Consider the following 19,610-nt stretch of genomic DNA (forward strand, 5'->3'; position numbering starts at 1 on the left):
AACAGACCTGCCCCTCCATGTGGGATTATTTTAAATCCCAAATATTTTCTTTCTTCTTGAGGGGAGGGACCATGGAGTGTCAGAATTCCCAACACCACTGGCAGACTGGGAGATGATCAGGAGATCATCTGGCAGGAGGCAATGAAAAGTTAGGAAAAGCATCATTTTGTTGTGTGAATGAAGAGCAAAAGAGAATATTAATGTTGTTAATGTTTAAGAGAAATGTGGGAAAGTATCTGTTAAGTATAACAATTATTCTGTTTTTCAGTTTTACCGGTGCTTTGTGGCTTTCTGAATTAAAAAATCAGCACTAAGGCTGCAGCACTGGATCCTGCAGACAACTGAGATCATCCAAATCCTCCTGGGCCTGGAGCCTGACCCTGTCAGGGGCTTTTCCCTTTGAGATCCTCTTCTAACCAGTGCTTTGTCAGCAAATTTTTATCTTACCAAGCTTTTGTTGGCTTTTCTGCAAAAATCATTTATCTTCCAAGGTACACTGCTGGTGCTGGCATTCAATATAGAGTACTCAGAAATTAAAAATAAAATAAATCAGGATATACCCAGAAAACTTTATTTAATTTGGAGAAATTTCTGTTGATTACAGTGGAAATTCTGACCAAATGACCCTAAACCTTTCATATATGACCTTTAGTGTATTTTTCTATAATCTAAAGGCCAGCACATCCCTTCAGAAGGGCACCCTTGGTTATTTCTTGGCAAGTTGAACCAAGCTGAGCAGGATACCCATTATCAGTGTTCTGATTAAATCACCCTCCTTTTCTGAAATCCCAGAGTTTGTCCAGATTTATCCCCAGTTATTCACCTGAGACTCAAACCCAGCTCTGAGCAGCTCTCACTCCATCTGCTGGTGCAGGGGCTCAGGAAGGATTTTAAACCATTTATTTCCACTTCCACCATCACTTTGTCAGTACAATTCCTGCTCAGTTATTTATGTGCTGTGTCCTTATCAATATTCCAAGTTTCAGGGTTTATTTTCCAGCGTGAACTTTGTGGTTTTGATGCATTGCAATACCTGCACGTGGAGTTCAAGTGCTTAAAATAAATCCAACGTTGTTAATGAAGCAGGGACTGTTTTAAATACATGAACATCCCTCCTGCAGCAGTTCCAGCTGAGTCCTGCCTCTTTTGGGTCTCTGTCCCTCACATGCAGAACCTGCCCTGAGCTGGGGTCTTGTTCAAAGGTGGACAAAATAACCTCAGAGTAAGAAAAAAAAAAACAAACATCATTTTATACTTGTGATAAATAAATTTTACTGTGCTCCAAACGTGGCCTTTTACAAGGCTGTGGTGAGCTCAGGCTCTGACTTGTTTATTTTCTGCTGCTTTTCTTAATTCCCTGTGTTTATATTGGGATCTAAAAGAGTAACAGCTGTTCTTTTATTTTGACTAACATCAAAACGAAGAGTTTAAAAACCCCTTTGGATCAAAATAAGCACACAAAGATAAACATTGTGTGTGTGTATATATACACACACACACAAATATATATATATATATATACAGTTATATATGTGCACATTAATGTAGCCAATTAAAATATATTCCATATTAAAATAATAATAATAAAAAAGAAAGAAATGCATTACAATACATGATGAAAAATATTCGAGTATGGAGCATTTATGATAGAAAAATAGATTTTTAATGTGATACAGCTTATGGAATAGGAAGTAATGCATTGTAATAATAAATAATAGATTTATTCTATGTATTCCCCAGGTCGTTAACTGCAGAAGAGGAGCCACAAGGTGTCGCTGGGATGCAAATAACCAAAATACTGCAGGAAGGGGGCACCACTTTCCTGTCCAGCAAAACCGACAGTTTTCAGAATGGTTTTTGACTGAAATGACCTTTGGAACGTGTTGCATGCCAGGTTGTGTGATTTTGTGCCCCAGCAATATTTTTCCTTGCTCTTTGTGGGTTTTGATGCCAATGGTTTGGATTCTCTACCAGTATGTTTAGGAAGGCACCACAAGAACAAGTATTTTAATAAGAAATGTAATTTATCTTACCAAGGACTATGATTTAAAAGGACATTTATGGATCAAAAGTCCTTTTGGACTCCATTTCCAAATAAATCCATGAGGGGATCCTTCCCCATGAAATGTGCTCCCTTCAGCTAAGATCAAACCAAATAACTGCATTTTTTGGCCACCATAAAAACTTGAGTGGTTGGAAGCAAATTGCTGCTCATCATCAAAAATTCCACTAAATCCAAGAGATGGAAGTGAAAGAACTGTGGCTGATCCTATGGAAATCCAGGCACAGGGAGTTTGCTGCTGGATTGATTTTTCTCTCTGGAATTCCCACTTTTGTTATTTACACTGTGTCCACGTGTGGTTCAATTTTCTCTCTGCACATGGGACAGTAAAAGTGGATTAGCTGCAGCATGGAAAGGGTCAGGGAATGGAGCACACACTGAGGTTATCCCTGGTTTATCAGCACTGTGCCACTCCTTTCTTTGCCACCACCAGAACCAGGATGTAGCTGGGAATCCTCTGCTCTCTGGGATGTCACAGGTCATGGATGTCGTGCCTCTGGAGCACAAATTCCTTCCTTCTTTCCTTCCATGAAGGAAATAAATCCCTTATTCTATGGTGGGGAATGCACCAGGGCTGAGTGGACGTTTCCCTAACAGGATTTCCCTCAGCCTCAGCTGCCCCCACGCCCATAAATATTTGCATTTATGGTGATTCTCGTGGACAATGTCATTTTCTCTGCAGGATTTCCTCCAGCACAATTCACCTCAGGACCTGACAGGCAGGTCTGAGTGGGTGTTTGACCATTTTTATTGTTTTATACACAAATGTAAATGTCAAGGAACGAGCCAGCTCCTGCAAATCCAGAGCAGAGTCACTGGGTGGCTTAACCTATTTTCTTGAGTTTTAGGGAAAATTTGAAAGAGGCTTCCCTAAAGATCTGTCAAAAGGAGTCCAAGAGGTTAGAAAATATGGAAAATCCCCAATTTTGTTGCCTGCAAGTAGAGCAGGTTTGTTGATGGAAAACTTTTAGAATCATATTCCCAGATAAAGTTGTGTTTTCAGCATGGTGTGGGGTAAAACAAATGATCATGATTTGAAAAATAGAAACAGCTTCATTTTAATGGATATCTTTACCATAACAGGTAGAATTTCTCCTCCTGTCCAACTTCTCTGCCCTCTGTGCACCAGCAGAACTTGCTACAGAGTCTGGGCAAGAGTTTGCAGATAAATAAACAAATAACATAGCAAACCCACATTGAAGAAATCTCCCCATTCAGCTCTCTCAGACTGAGTGGGTTTAACAATCCCAGCCCTGCCCTGGGAGGTTTCCCTCTGGAATTTTCTCCCCCTGGCACTGTGACAGGGAGAGCTTTGCCAACCTGCAGAGCACTGCAGGGCCAACCATCCCCACCAGGACTTGGCTGCCCAGTGCCAAACAAAGGCTGATTTTCTCAATCATTGATTTATTCCTGATGGATGCTTAATTGGAGAGGGGCTGACCATTTATAAATTGAGGCATGTTTTTATGGACAGTCCACCCAGTCTGGACTGAAATAGAAACACTTCTGAAACCCCCAGATGATAAAGAAATCCAGAACCTGGCACACCTGGAGCTGCATTATTGAGCATAGGCTGCTCATTTAAAAGCAGGAGCAGCAAAACTCAGCAATTACTCTTTGATATCTCCAGTACTTTGGTTTCTACATGTGCACAGAGTTGATTTGGGATAAATGAGTGGCTTTGCATTTTGTGTCACCTGTAGAAATGGGCAGTGTCCCCCTGCCCTGCAGATGAACTGGCTGTTTCTCAAGAATGGGAAATAATTTCTTACATTAGGAAATGGAAGAAATTCAAAAGTGAAAGGGGCAGCTTTCTTTTAACAGGCTGGTTTTATTCTCAGCAAAACCCAGCTAAAAATTAACTGTGCATGAGGAGTTATCTGCTTTAAGTTCTAGAAATGTGTTTCATGATTTTCCCCTGAAGCTGGGAAGATTTATGGGCATTTGCAAATGGAATCTTCAGCAGAAAATCAGGTCCCCTTTACCTGCCCTAAACTGGTAGAACAAGGCCAATTTTAAGAGTCTGATTAACTGAGAGGAAAGCTGACAGATATTGCAAATATTCTGAAGGGATACCTCTGGTTTTCACAGCATTTTTTTTGCTCAAGTGTAATCTATAATGTAAGGATAGGCTAAGGAAAAGAAGACAAATGTGGAATAAGATCTTGTTGCCATCAGGAAGGGCTGAATCCTTCAGGAATAACCTTAAGTGAAAAAAAACAACCAACCAGAAGTCCACCTTCCCAGAATATTGTCTCTGCATTCATCCAGAACTCTGGTTTAAGAGCAAAAGCCCCTTTCCATGGACATGCTGAGTGCCAGCACTCACTGAGGAATTTAGGAACCTTTAAAAATGCTCCTTGGATCCTGCTTTCACTCTGGACTCGGGTGGGCAGGTTTCCTTTGGGAATGATTGGGAATTTTATTTGCATCCAACCAACAGCCAGCTCCTTGGGATGACAGCAGTGAACCCTCCTCCTCCCCTGGCTGCTCTGAAATCCAGTTCAGACTACCCAAGACCTTACATTTCCCCCCAAAATGTGAAATATCAAATGTGAATCTATTCACTTGACAGTGATGCCTGTTAATACTTTAAATTTTGCTTTGTGTTGACTTGTATTGACTGGGTAACTCTAAATTTGCCTCTTTGCTTCATGTTAATATCTAGATAATCTGTTGCTCCTAAAAGGAGCTATTTTGGCAAAAGGTGATTTATTTTTTCCCCTTCTTCCCCTCTCAGTGCCCTTTTTACAATGGACTTGAGTCATGTTGGATGGAAACTTCTCCATTGTATGTGGTTCTGTGGCTGAAACAATTTTCTGCTTAGTTTCAAGTGGCTGCAACATAAATAGAAGCCACACCACTTATTTTTTCATGTGGGATGGGGTATTTTTATATCTTAAAGCATGGTGAGGTATTTGAAGAACAAATTAGTCACTCTCCCTCAAGAACTGGTCTGTCTGAGGTAGGCCACAAAATTGTTCTCAAATTGTTTACCTGCTGTGGAGCCTGCTGGGAGCAAAAATAGATCCTTGATTTAGGCTTGGTATTTAGCTAGTTAGGCTTGGTAATTCCTGGCTTACAGTTTGGCTGGTTCTGGTGTTCAGCTGATGCCCGTGGAGTGAGGAGGTCCAGGGCAGCACCAAAACCCTTCACAGGTCATGGGCAGGGTGGGTTTTTGATTCTATTTCACCCACAGCTTCTCTGCACAAACTCTTCAGGTTCCTTGCCTCATTCTAAAGAGATGATGTTTAATCTAAATATCTTTCAGTCTAAAGCCATCCCCCTGCCACTCAGCCCTGATAATAAAAAGGATTTATAGACCCTTTTTAAGTACAGACCCTCCCACTTGTTACTGGCTGCTATTTAATTCCACCCAAGTCCTTACCCATCCAATTCCACCCAGCAAATCCACACCTCTCCCAACTTTTCTGTTCTTTCACAAAAACACCACACTCCCCAAAGTTATTAAAAGGATCACTACAATAAACCCCACAGAAATGGAAACACAGAGGTGGTTCCTGGAATTCAGCAGGGCCAGGGGCAGAATTCTTCATCCACACTCTTTAACTGGCAGACCATGCAAGATAAAAGAAGTGAAATGTGCATCTGTTTGCAACCTTTGGCCCATGGCTTCTACTATGCTGAACATATTTCCTAGATTTCTGAGGTATTTGCATGAATTGCAGTGCATTAAAAAAACATTATAACCTCATTAATTTCTCACAAGAACAAGAATTATTCAGTATTATTTTTGACACCCTCAGGATAAGGGTTTTCTATGACAGTGCTCCTTAGTATTTCCATGATATTTTATGGAAGGGAGCAGAACAAAGCCTGGTAATTCCCTGGTAAAACCCACAGGTAGAAACACAGCAGTACTTGCACTTCTTGATTACATCTGGAGAAAATCTCTTGGAAATAAAACAAACTGATAAAATGTGTTGGTAAGTTCCCAAATCCTTGAGGTTCCACAGGTGTCCAAAAAACTTTGTGCTTAAAATGATAGACCAAGATGCTCTATTAGAATCGAATTGAAATTTAATTTTATCCTACCTGAGGCTGCTGAGTGGCAGTGGGTCTCTGAGGAGATGGAATAGGAGTTTTGGACAACATTTGGTTCATTTTGCTTACGACTAACTCGGTGATGTGCTGCCTGTCTTCAGCCTGGTGCTCCCCAATCAGGGGCATGGCACAGTCCATCACCTGCAAAAAATGCAACAGGACATCAGTGCTGGGCAGGAAATCCTCCTCAGCCCTGCAGGAGGGCAGGCTGTGCATTTACAGCAGTGCTTTCTGCAGAGGTACACAAGAATTACAGGCATTATGAGCTCCATCAGAAAATAAACCAGAGAACAGCAATTTTGGGATGCCTTCCCCTCCCATCTCCCACAAAATGGGAAAAGAAAGAACCTTCCAGAAAAAGCTTCACTTCACACATGGGCACACACCTTGGGGACAGGGAGAGCAAGCACAGGGCTGATAAGGACAATGAGATTTCTCAGGCTGTGCAGGAATTTCAGCTCAGGTTTCCTCCCTTCCCTGCTTTTGGGGCTCACTCCACGTTCAGGAGCTGAACCACCCCAGGGAAATGCAGAGTTAAACTTCAGCTCCCTGGCAGTTTGTGGAGTTTTGCTAGGGAAATCTGGATCCTTATTGACTCATGAAAAACTTTAAATAACACCTTGTTATTATTGATAACCTTTTTTAAAAAATAAAAAGGCTGGAGAGAAAAGGGAAGGATTTTTACAGCGAAAGCAGGATGGCAGAGAGGCAGATAAAAATGGGCACATTTCCATTCTAAACAGGACAGTTAATAGTGCTCTCTGGCTATTTATCACACCCATTCTGATGAATCAAACTAATCCTGAATTCTGCCACTTCTGTGGGTCCCAAGCACTTGTTATTTCTCCAGAATATTTGTTATTTCTCCAGAATATTTGCTGTTTCTCAGTGTATCCGCTTCTGCCACGTCTGTGTTTGTTTCAGGGGAAATAAAAGCATAACATAACCCCAGCTGTTATTCACAAGGGCACTGGGCATTCCCACTTAGAAAAATAATAGGGTTTCATTCACTTCTGAGAAGCTGCAATTCTTTTTGCATGTGCCTCAGGGCATGTCCATGTCACCTGCAGTGCTGCACTCTGGTGTTTCCCACAGGTCTGGGTGGAAGAATTTTGTTATCTGGGATCAGTCTGAAGAGCAGGAACCCACATTGTGTGGCTCCTTCCTGAGGTGGAAGGGATTTAGAGGCAGCAGAACTCTTCTCAAGCCCCCAGCCTCCACAGAACATCTCCTTTATTAACAGAGTTTTGCCTTCCTTCTTTAGGTTTTCAGGGGTTTCTAGGAATTAGACACAGAAGTTGGGTGTTTAAAGAGATGTTTGGATCTAAAAGAACATTGCACCTTGCAGTAGTTGGGAAGGATTTATTATTTATAAATAATATAAATCTTGAGCTTTTCAAACTATGGTGAAAGCTATAGAAAATTTTCCTGAGTGAAAAAGGAAGATTCTCTTCCAATAATGGGATTAGCTTGAAGTCCCAAATCATTTCCATGATTCTTCTGTTTGTTCATTTACAAGATTCACTGGCATTGTGTGCTGGCAACCAAAATGTTGGCAATGCTTGTGCTGGGATTTTCAGATTTAGGAGGTCTCTGAGCTCCCTCACAGCCAGAAGGCTTGAAAATAACCCCAGAGTAAACAATGCCCAATAATTGAACTCCAGAACAAATGTTTCCTTAGAAATGAATGACTGATTTTGACTCTAGGGCCACATCAACAGCAGAGATGTTTAATAAGTACACTGAAAGGTTCTTTAAAGTTTACCATCTTTTTGAACAACCATAGTTTGAAGTGGAACATGCCAATGTTTTCCATGAATTGAGAGAAGAGTTGCTCCACCAAGAAGAGTTGATATTTCTGGAGGGGTGAAATGTAGCCTTGCAGGTTGAGTGGCTCTTTAATATTCATTTCTGCTCACTCACTGATATTTTAAAAATGGTATAAAGATGTTAAAGATCCACTTCCTTGTATCCTGAGCTGTTTCTTGTGAGAGGAATTTGCTTGGTGCCTGGAGTGACCCACAGTGCCAGGACTGGGAGGTGTTAATGATGACTGAATATAGAATGTTTTGGTGTGAAGAACATTGGATGTTTGGTGCTTCACTCTGATTTTCAGAGCAGGAGTGATGTTTGGGCTCTAAAAATCTGTTTTAATGAGAGCTATTTTTAAAAATGTGCACCATAGCGTGTAGGTGAGCCCCCTCCTACCCAACATCAGTTCAAAGTTTCACAAGCAAGAAAAAACCCAAAGCCCTCCTTTGTTTACCATGCACTTACATTAAAACAATTACTTGGAATGACTGTGAAATAAATTGCCTCCAATAAATCCTGCCAAAGGATTAGGCAGGATTAAGATCTGGAGGATTGGGTTTGGACTGAATTTCTGCTCTCAAGTACTTTTACAACTTCAAGTTCACACATCAGCTTCCTTTGGGAGGTACTGCCTTGGTGTGCAGCAGAACTGGTGGGAAAAGTGAAAATAAAGAACCTTGAGGTGTCAGATCTTCATGGCCACTCCAGTGGAGAAGTTGTTACACTCCTTGAATGAAGAATTTTCAGGCATAGTCACAAACTGAGGCAGATTCAAACAGATTTGGCATTAAAACCAGAGCCATTGGTCCTTATCAGTCTCTTATCAATCAGTCTCTTATCAATCAGTCTCTTATCAATCAGTCTCTTATCACTTGGACAGGCTTTGACCTTGTTAAAATCCTTGGGTTTGTTGCACAAATATTGTTGGCCAAAGATGTGGCAACAGAGCACCTCTGGCACTCCCTGGCAGAGGAGTTGAGATCCAGGTGGATGCTTTATATGGTGATTTTTTGGGGTGTATTTTCTTTTTCTTTCAGAGAATACAGTCAATTTTCATTCCTAGTACAAGAGTTAATGACAACTGGTTTATATTTTGATTTTATATAAATGTATCTTAAGAATATTTTGGGCAACACCAACAGCTTTTAAATTCTGTGAGTGACTACAGGAATGTCTGGCTGGCATTTCCCCCCCCTCAGAAGATTTGACAAAGTTTAAACATACACAAAGCTCCCTGTTTATAAATAGTCTATTTACAGCCTGTGCTAGATTTAAAATCTCATTTAAACCCAGCCAGTTTTTAGTTCAGCATATAGTTCAGCCATTTAAAATATTGGAGTTTCCCACTAAGAGGATTTGACAGAAAAAAAAAAGGACATCTGTAATTTATAAAATCAAATACATTCCTTTTGCAGATGCCAGTAAAAACATGGGTCACTATGAATTACAGTCACTTAATTCATATCACTGTGAACTTGCATTTTTAGATCAGTGTACTTTCATTCCAGTGGCCAGCTCTTTGGGATGAATTTCTCTTATCACCCAGGGACTGACTGTAAATATTAGAGCTAAAATTTGGGGTACAAGATTGAGACTGGCAACACAAAGAAGAGAAATTCTGTAATTAGGAAGGGAAATGGGATTTCTAAAGGAGCCAGAGCATTTATGAGGTATCAGTAATTGCAAAGTGATCATGGTGTTTGAGGGAGAAATTCCCACACCCAGCTGTGCTGCTCACCCCCAAGGATTGGGATGTGCTGGGCAGAGATTTGGGAAGGGCTGGCAAAGGCAGAGCTGGGGAGGTTCAAGGAAGGACAAAGGTAAAGAATCCTGTGCATAAAGTGGGGAAAAAGGCATTTCCCAGGATGCTGAAATGCAAGAGGAACACGATGGAGCAGCAGTCAGTCTGTCAGTGCCCAGGGAGCCTGGCAGGAGAGATGGATCCTAAGGGAAAAGCTCAGGAATTCCAGGGGAAAACAGGAGAAATGGTAAGTACAGGGGAGGGGGGAATTAAATCAGGGTGATTTTGAAGGTCCGTGCTTGGCAGAGTGAGAACTGGGCAAAACCATTCCCTTGGGTGGGTGAATACAGCAATGTTCCAGAGCAGAAATCACGAGAGACTTCCAAGTTTATCAGTGATTACAGCTGGGTTTGGCTCCCTCCCTGAGCTGAGCAGAGGAATTCTGTCCTGGATGGGAGCACAGGAGAAGTAGCTGAGCTTCTGAAGAATTTGAGGCCAAGAACAGAACTTTCCATACAATTGTGCACAAACACTGTTTCTTCATTTCCTCTGCTGGCTTTCAGTGAAAGTTTTCTTCTTGAAATCCTTTCTAAGTCAAAAACACCACTTGGGAGCTAATTTTAATTTAGCTCAGGGCGAAATGGAGCAAGTGGGAAAGACACCTGCAGAAGCCCATTTAATCTAAAACAAAATTTGGGAGACTTCTGGGAGGCCACTCTGAAGGATTCTCTCGCATTTGTTCTCTTTTACTGCTCTCATCACCACTCTGAGCTTTCATTTACTTTCCCAGAGCTTTGCTTTTCCAAGAATGAAACAGGAAAGATAATATTCAGTGGGATCAGAAATATAAACAATTCTCTGCTCCTTCTAGTACTGAAACCTCAGAAGTGTTAATTTTAAAAGGGGAAAAGTCCTTGTATTTAAGAAGTTAAAAGTTTAATGGACTTTAATTTGATGTCTCATCAGGAAGAAGGGAGGCAGTTAAATACCTGCATGTTGCAGTGATGTGTTAATAAAAATCCTGTTTCTACAGCTTGTGTGATGCTTGGCAGCTGAGAATTCCCATTGAGGGGGAAAGAACAGACATCAAATGAAGAGATGAGGCTGTTACACAGAATCATAACTTGGCCCTCACCCTGATCAACCTGACAGCCCCTCTGCTTAGCTGAGCCATCCTTTAATTAGTTCATTCCTCCCTAGGAGGAGTTGGGAGCCAGTTCCTTGGAGTAGGACAGGAAGAACCACTGTGCTCCCCTGGAGGAGGCAGTTTCTTCAGGTTTAGAAAAGGCAAAGTTACCTCTCACATCCTAAAAATCTGCCAAGAGCCCAAACCTCCACAGAACAACACAAGGAGGTTTGGGCTTGAATAATAATAATAATAATATCACTTCAGTATTTTGTCATCTTCAGCAAAACTGGAGATGAGAGTTTTCTGGAGAGCAGAAAACTGGTCTGGATATCTGAAGAAAACTTGGGTAGAATTCTCCCCTAATTCCCATTCCCTCCCAGGGTGGGTGACACAAACCCGTGTCCTCCTCCTGGAGGTGACACTGGCTGAATGTTCCAAGTGAAAATCAGGAAGAACAAATCTGCCAGCATTATTTCACCCGGGAGGGAATCTGTGTGTTCCTTGTCAGGTGAGCTCTGCAGGATTAAGGTGTCAGTGGTACCCAAGCCCTCATTTTTTTGTAATTTTTTCCTCATTTTTTCCTCATTTTCCCCTCATTTTTCCCTCATTTTTTTGTCATTTTTTCTTTGTTTTTTTCCTCTTTTTTTCCTGTTTTTCATCATTTTTTCCTCATTTTTTTCCTCATTTTTTCCTCATTCTTTCCTAATTTTTCCTAATTTTTCCTTTTTTTCCTCATTTTTTCATTTTTTCCTCATTATTTCCTCATTTTTTCCTCATTTTTTTCCTCATTTTTTCCTCATTCTTTCCTCACTTTTTCCTCATTTTTTCCTTGTTTTTTCCTCATTTTTCCTCATTTTCCTAATTTTTTTCCTCATTTTTCCTCATTTTTTCATCATTTTTTCCTCATTCTTTCCTCATTTTTCCTCATTTTTCCTCATTATTTCCTCCTTATTTCCTCATTTCTCCTCATTTTTCCTCATTTTTTCCTCATTTTTTCCTTGTTTCTCCTCATTTTCCCCTCATTTTTCCTCATTTTTTCCTCATTTTCCCTATTTTTTTTGCCTGTTTTTCCTCATTTTTTCCTCTTTTTTCCTCTTTTTTCCTCTTTTTTCCTCATTTTTTTGTCAGTTTTTCTTCAGTTTTCCTTGTTTTTCCCTCATTTTTCTTCATTTTCCCCTCATTTTTTCATCATTTTTCCTCGTTTTTTCCTCATTTTTCCTTGTGTTTCCCTCATTTTTCCTTAATTTTTCCTCATTTTTCCTTAATTTTTCCTCATTTTTTCCTCATTCTTTCCTCATTTTTTCCTCATTATTTCCTCATTTTTTCCTCATTTTTCCCTAGTTTCTCCTCATTTCCCCCTCATTTTTCCTTCAATTTTCCCTCATTTTCCCCTCATTTTTTCCTCTTTTTTTTTTCTTTGTTTTTTTCCACATCTTTCCCTCATTTATCCCTCATTTTTCCTCATTTTTTCCTCATTTTTTCCCATTTTTTCCTCGTTTTAGCTGTGGCATCCCCATGGAATCACGAGGCCACAGCTCCCAGGCTGGAGCTGCAGCCCCGGATTTCTGGGCTGTCTGTCCTGCTCATCTCTCTCGAGTGCACCACGCACGTGCCAGCCTTTATCATTTTTATTTTCCCATACTGAAAGGACACAAAAGGAGAAAATTCTCCCTTTCTTGGAGCAGACAGTTTTCCACTCCTCAATGTAAAAACTGCAGTGTAAGAAGCGTTGATATCCTAATTTTTCCAGATGTTCTGGTGGATGTGAACTTTGCAAACAGCCCCACATTTCGATGTCTTTCACAGATTCTAAATGTCCTTGCTGATGAGCATTCCCATCTCCAGGACAATTCAGCTGATTCCAGACAACAGCAGGAATTATCACACTTCCATCCATCCTTTTTTCTTTTTTATTTTTTTTTCCTTTTAATTGCAAGGTCTATTCTGCACCCTGATTAAAATGCTCTGTAAAGCCAGCTCCTGATGGATCCTGCAGCTCTGAGAATTCTGGGCTTTGGAAATTATGTCTGACTGTGGCATGGAAAATCAGGGCATTTGTTGAGTAGCAGTCTCAGTCCATTACAGAATTTGCAGTGGTTATTTCATTTTTTAAAAGCTTTCCCTTTTTTGCTTTATCAACTTTTTTTTTGGAGTGAGGAGATTCTGGAGATCCTTGCCCACCTCCTGAATAAAATTCTAGGAACTGAAGGTGCTGAAGAAATTGTGATAGGAAAGTGATGATAATTTGTTTTATGGCTACATAAAAGTGACATTTCTCCATAAAAAGCTCGAAGGAAATGAAAAACTTCAACTTTTCAAAATTACCTACAGCAGAAACTTCTGATTCACGAGGATTCAGATCTTCAGGGCAATATTTGGGCTACAAAAAAAAGTAAAGTTGTTTCCACTTCATCCTTAACCTCCCTTTCCAGGGCAAGGTATAATTTTGTTGGGGTTCCCTTGGGATGGTGCTATCTATAAACCTTCCTGGAAAAGCTGCTAAGGCTGCTCAGGAAAGAAATCATCAGTGTTGGCAAAATGTGCCATCCACATTTGGCTTTGCTTTGCAGTTTGTGTACATTTCCTCCAACACCAGAGGACATTCCCATCCATAGGGTTGCATTTTCCAGCAAGTTTTGCCACTAATTTGGACCTGTGGCTTTGTATCATGATTGAAACAGCGCTCAAAAACACACAGCCTTGCCTGAAACACAAATAAGCCAATGCCCAGCTATCAGAAAGGTTCTTTCCTTGGCTGTTTGTAACATGTAAAGGCAGATACTGAAAAAAAAAGAGCAGGATTTCTTACCTCAAAAATATAATCTTTTCCATCCTTCCCATGTACAGCTTTAACAGCACAGATGTCCAAGCCACCAAATATTTCAGAACAGGTGTCAACCCAAAGCTTGTACCTGTTTCACAAAAATAATTTGCTCAGTGAGTTTCTCATCAGGTTTTGATTTTCTAGAGGCTCAGCTAATAATGTATTTAATATTACATTCACCCTAAATTCAGAATTTTCACTGCATTGGATGGGTCTGGCTCCTGTATCAGGAAAATGAGTGAGAGGCTCCATCCTAAATTGTGGCCCAACTGTTTTCTAAAGGAGCCAGGCTGGTTTTAGTCCTACAGCACTGAGCAAAAGGAGAAAGCCAGGCAGGAAAACCCTTCAGGTGATGCAGAAGGACCAAAAATGTGACATTATGGGGGTTGTGGAGCATGCAGACAAGGGATATGTTCTTCATGTAGGAATATAAATAACTACAGCACAACTCAGGTGGAATTTAAATAGTTCCAAGGAATTCTACACCTCCTAAAAAGGCAATTTCACACAGAGTTGGGCACAAAAATTCTTCAGTTTATTTTGTAATGTCATGGTAAGAGACTGAGGGTGGACTCTTTACCCATCCTACCAGCAGCAATGTGATTTATTTTCATTTTTTCTCCATGAATAGAGAGATTATCTGACCAACAAGGGGGTGGGGAGGGATTTATTCAGAAGAAGAGTGAGGCAATTCCTGTGATTCCTGCAGCACAAGCTCTGAGAGCCCAAAGACAAGGACACCAAAGGCTCTGGGAATGTTCAGTGACTCCAGCAGGGCTGGGCAGGGAGGAAATGATCCTGGAATGATGCAGGGTGATGTCACCAAGTGAAGGGCATGATTGGCTAAAACACCCCCATTTTTAAGGCATTCACTGATCATGAATTTTCCTCTTGGCTCACTGTTGAGTCTAAAGCAGAGCTATTTCCTCTTCCAGCCCCTCTCCTGCTCCAGCCCTGGAGCCCTGATGATGGATTTGCCACCTCATGGTATTTTCCACAGAAAAAAAACCCCTGCTATAATAAACAAAGCATTTGATTTCATTGTGGGATCAAAGGAAATTCCTTGCTGGGCTGAGAGTCTGATTCATGTATAAATATCTTCAGTAACAGCATCCTTTCCAAGTAAACTTATTAAGTCACATTCTTTATATTTTCTTATATCAAATCTGTTCCAATGGAAAAGTTTTTCTTTTAAGCAGAATACAAAGAAATTGATTTGAAAAGATCCTGATGGTAATATCTTAGCAATGAAAATAATTTCTTTTTCCTGTGAGAAACATGGTTTTTGTCCAATATAAGAGGGTTTTTTGGATGCCTGACAATTTCAACATCTGTAGATGCACTGGCTGACTGGACTTTTTGCATGCACTTGCTTATAAATATTTTTTTTTTTTTTTTGCTGTAAAATATTGTGTATTTTAGAAAGTCACAGGGACAACAAAACTCGTCTTGAACAGTAAATATCTGAACTTGAAGTGGAAACAAAACCAGGACATTTTCTCTAAAACACTGCAACATCAATCAGATTTATGAAAGTATATTTAATAGCCCATCTTCTGCCAACAAACACAGAGCTGGAAAAATCCATTTGGAAAGAGCAGAGTTTGGAGGGAGCAGCCTGGAGTGTTTGAAACCCAAGGCTTGCACAGTAGGTTTGACAAAAGGTCACAAGTCCTCTTTTCCCAGAGCCAGTGGGAGCAGCAGCAAGAAAGGAGAAAGATAAAGGAGAAAGGATAAAGGAGAAAGGAGAAAGATAAAGGAGAAAGGATAAAGGATTGGTCCCAGTGGGCAATACCAGGTGTGCCAGGGAGGTGGGCACAGCTCTCTGGGCAGCAACAGCTCTGGAGCAGGGGTAAATGATGAATTGTGACCCCTCTCCCTGTCCCTTCCTGCCACTCTCTTCTTCCTTCTCTGAATTTCTCCCCTGAGATTTGTGTTCAGCCAACAATGGCCACCAGGCAGTGCTTTCAAGGCACCTCCTCCCCATCCATGGGTGAGTTAAAACCAACATTCAGCAGATCTGATGGGTTTTGCTGTGCTGTCAACCTGCTGCAGCCCTTCAGAAAAGTCTCCTTTCCCCTGTGTGCCCTGCACTGCTGTGAGCACTCCCAGAGGAGCAGGGCTATGCCTCAGCCCCCTTTCTCTCAGGGAACACATCCACCTTTCCCTTGCTTTTGGCCCCACCAGCACGAAGGAATTTGGTTTTGTTGGCTGCTGTATTAATGGGAAAATCCCCATTCTGCTCTAATTGACTTCACTGAAAAACAGGAGCAGGGACAAAGCTCAAGGAGCATTTCCAGCATTTCCAGCAGGAGCAGGGCCAGGGCAGCATTTCCCATCCTGTGGCACTGCTTTCCTGGGGGCACCAGCGGAGGTTGTGTGTTCCACCCAGCCCACAGGCTGTAATTACACAGCCCAGAGCTCACTGTGCCTCCCCCTCCAGGGAACACATAACCTCACTTTCTAGAGGGAGGTGGGAGGGAAGGAGAAAGAGAAAATAATGTGGCTGCAGGCCATGCCCGGAGGGGAGATCAGTGAGGACACAGTCTAGACAGGGCTTGGACAGCAGGGAGCTGGAATTCCCGTCTGTCTTTCTTGTTTTCACCTTTCCAGGGCAGGCAATGGTTCTGTTCCTGTGTCTCCCTCAGCTCGTGAGAGGCACCAAGTTGTAGGGCCCAGGCTTTTCAAAAAAGCCCCCCAAAAACAACCCCACAAACCAGAGCTACTGTTGAACTTTAAAACACCTTTTAAATTCCACTTTCACTGCACAGACTTTATTTCAGCTTCCACTGGTGGCAGCCTTTGGAGAAGTTGAACAGCAGAAAATCCATAGCCATTCAAAAGCCTCTGAGATTTTGTTTTGCAGGGAAAAGAGGTTTATGGGTTGTGGAGCAAATGAGGGGGATTGAGAAAAGAGTTCTGAGCTTCAAAGTGCTGCTGCATGAATGTTTTCAACTGGACTGCAGGAATTATCCAGGATAAGAATGGGAAAGAAAAGGAAAAGCACAGTAAACCAAAGTACAGAGCTGGAATGATGGCACAGGGGAAATAAAGCTTCAGTGTATCCCAGCAACAGGGGAAAAAGCCTCACAGTGCACTTCAGTGGAAATTTATAAAATGAAAAGTAAGGAGTTTGGGATTGAAAGTAGAAAAGAGAAATGGGATTTAAATAGGCAGACTGGATTGCTTGGTTATGTAGGAGAATGGTGGGATGTAGAAGGAGGAAAGTTTAAAAGAGGTGTGGGGCTGGTGGGTAAGAGAGGGCAAATGAACCAGGAGAAATGACTGACAGGTTCATGTGTGACATTCAGTTTTGTGATGGGAACTCCAGACATTTTCTAGGAGCAGATGTGGATGTAGGAACCCCCAGGGCTGTGAGTGTGGGTGGGTAACTCTGAAGCCACGTGGAGCTCCTGGCTCTGCTCTTCCCCCTAACTGAGAGATCCCTTTCCCCCAAATGAACACAATGCATGCCCTTACTGTGACTTGTGTACCAACAATGGGATTCTTTACAAATCCACTTCAAACAGAACTCTGTTAACTTTTTAATTACCTTTTACACGAGACTTCACTTACTTATCTGACATAGCAATTTGTTCCAGCATGGCAGAGCCCGTGTTTGTCTTCCAGTTCCCGGATATGGAAGTTCTCCTGAAAGGGGGAAAACATTACAAAGGCAGCCAGTGGTTTCACATTCCCATCATCAAATGCCTCTGCTTTTCCCATGGGTGCAGCAGCAGTATTGACACCTTTTCCCCAGCTGGCAGCTTGTAACAGAGCATCTGAACCGTGAGGGGTTGTGAGAGCATTGTCAGGAATACACTTTGTACTTGAATGGCTGGGAAATTTCTGTTCCCCATTTATTTGTTTAAGTAGTTTTCTAAAAACCCAGCCTGCTTTGATGAAGGGGCAGTGTTAGAAATGAGCTGGTGCCAGCTGCAAAGGCACTGAATTATCTGTAACACACTGGCACTGCAAAGGTCAATGTCAAGAAGCTTCAGCTTCTCCTTTCAAACCCACCCCACTGTGTCCCAACACTCAAAAAGCAACACACTTCTGTTTCTAACACCTCTGAAGTGATTTCAGGTGTGTTTTGGAGCTGGATTTTGGTTTCTCCTCCAGTGTTCACTCTTTGCTATTTACTGATATAACCTAAACACTCTGTGTCAGTTCACCTTCTTCTATTTAACCTCTAAGACAGAAAAAAAACCCTGTAAAGTTTTTTTTTCCTCTGCAGACCTTAGGAGTGCTCCCAGGGCTGGGAAGATTGCTGCTTTGTGAAAGCTAAATTCTGTACTGGGAACAGGCTATGGCTACAAGTTATGAAGTGTTTCCAGTCAGTAAAATCAAGGGAACATCTGCAATGCATTAAAAGTGTATCAGGCAGCAGCCAGAGCTCTCTCTCCATTTCCCATTAAGTCAATTACAAGGGTCAGTAGCAATTGTGGGGGAATGTTGACTTTTCTCTGGGACCCTCAGAAAATTTAAAGCATAAAGTTCTTCTGGGATGCCATGTCCTGTGTGTGGAGAGAAAAGAGAGATGGGAAGGGGAAGGGAGGAGAGGGAGAGGGAGAGGGAGAGGGAGAGGGAGAGGGAGAGGGAGAGGGAGAGGGAGAGGGAGAGGGAGAGGGAGAGGGAGAGGGAGAGGGAGAGGGAGAGGGAGAGGGAGAGGGAGAGGGAGAGGGAGAGGGAGAGGGAGAGGGAGAGGGAGAGGGAGAGGGAGAGGGAGAGGGAAGGGAAGGGAAGGGAAGGGAAGGGAAGGGAAGGGAAGGGAAGGGAAGAGAAGAGAAGAGAAGAGAAGAGAAGAGAAGAGAAGAGAAGAGAAGAGAAGAGAAGAGAAGAGAAGAGAAGAGAAGAGAAGAGAAGAGAAGAGAAGAGAAGAGAAGAGAAGAGAAGAGAAGAGAAGAGAAGAGAAGAGAAGAGAAGAGAAGAGAAGAGAAGAGAAGAGAAGAGAAGAGAAGAGAAGAGAAGAGAAGAGAAGGTGCTTGTTGAGTGCTGTGTGTGAGGAAACCTTACCCAGCAGAGAGGTTGTGATTTCTGCTCAGTTTTTAAGGTGGTGTTTATACACATGTGCCTGCTTCAAAATGAATCATTTTAGGCTCATTACTACTTCACACATTTGGCATCAGAGAGAAAATCCCACAAATCACAGTTCAATCCTCTTGCAGACTTCTCTCTGATGGGAATTCATCAGAATGTACCCTTTTAGGTGTCTTTTAGGAAGGAAGATGTGACAAAATCATGGGAAATAGTTCTCCTGAAGCCTTTTAGCCAGTATTTAACTTAAGATGCTCAGCTGCAGTGATGGAATCCCAGCACCACTGACTAGAGATTTAAGCCCTATTTTCCCTCCACACTGGGAGAAGCTCCTGCAGAAGTCTCCAAGTGGATGCTTGGCTGGCTGTGAGGATGCTGCACGGGTCAGAGCAGGGCTGGGGAATGCTGTGGCCACAGAATTCACTGCTGGGATCTCAAGAGACTGTGGGTTTGACACAGATGAACTCCAGAACGAGAGATCATGGTGAACTGATCCAAAACTACCCACCCAGACACCCTAAGCCCTAGAGACGATTCCTGTAATTATATCTATGAAACATGTAGGTTTCCCACCCTTCTTCACTTCTGATAATTGCCAGGAGCCTTTCACATCATTATTTCCTCCTCTTTAACCAAACACTGAACAATAAATAAAACAACTCCTACACCTTTAAGTGCTTTACACTTAGGCTTAACGTGTTTGTACTCGATTTGGTCTTTGCAAGAAGGAAGAACTGTTTTAGAATTGCTAAACAATTCATAGTAACTTGAGCTTCCCCTTTTCCAACACCTTCCTGCTTTATTTAGTAGCATTTGCAGTATCCAATCCAAATTGCTGGGACAGGGACTTGTCATCAGAAAAGTATGTGGAAACGTCTGCCTGCTATTCTTGGGTAGGCAGCCTGCTCTGTGGTTTGATCCTCCTGCACTATTCCTTTGC

The 19,610-nt window shown here is 41.9% G+C and overlaps 1 protein-coding gene across 1 annotated transcript in view; it reads right to left on the reverse strand.

Moving 5' to 3' along the window:
* Positions 1–19,610, reverse strand: part of SYN2 (synapsin II) — a gene marked incomplete at both ends in the record, with an annotated part of 180,097 nt that overhangs the window by 16,147 nt on the left and 144,340 nt on the right. The window contains 3 exons of the mRNA XM_084214216.1: positions 6,119–6,268; positions 13,619–13,721; positions 17,210–17,284. Of these exons, the coding sequence (XP_084070342.1) occupies positions 6,119–6,268; positions 13,619–13,721; positions 17,210–17,284 (328 nt within the window). The remainder of the gene's footprint in view (positions 1–6,118; positions 6,269–13,618; positions 13,722–17,209; positions 17,285–19,610) is intronic.

The sequence above is a fragment of the Fringilla coelebs genome (assembly GCF_963513975.1).
Source record: "Fringilla coelebs genome assembly, chromosome: 13".
NCBI classification, from domain to species: Eukaryota; Metazoa; Chordata; class Aves; order Passeriformes; family Fringillidae; genus Fringilla; species Fringilla coelebs.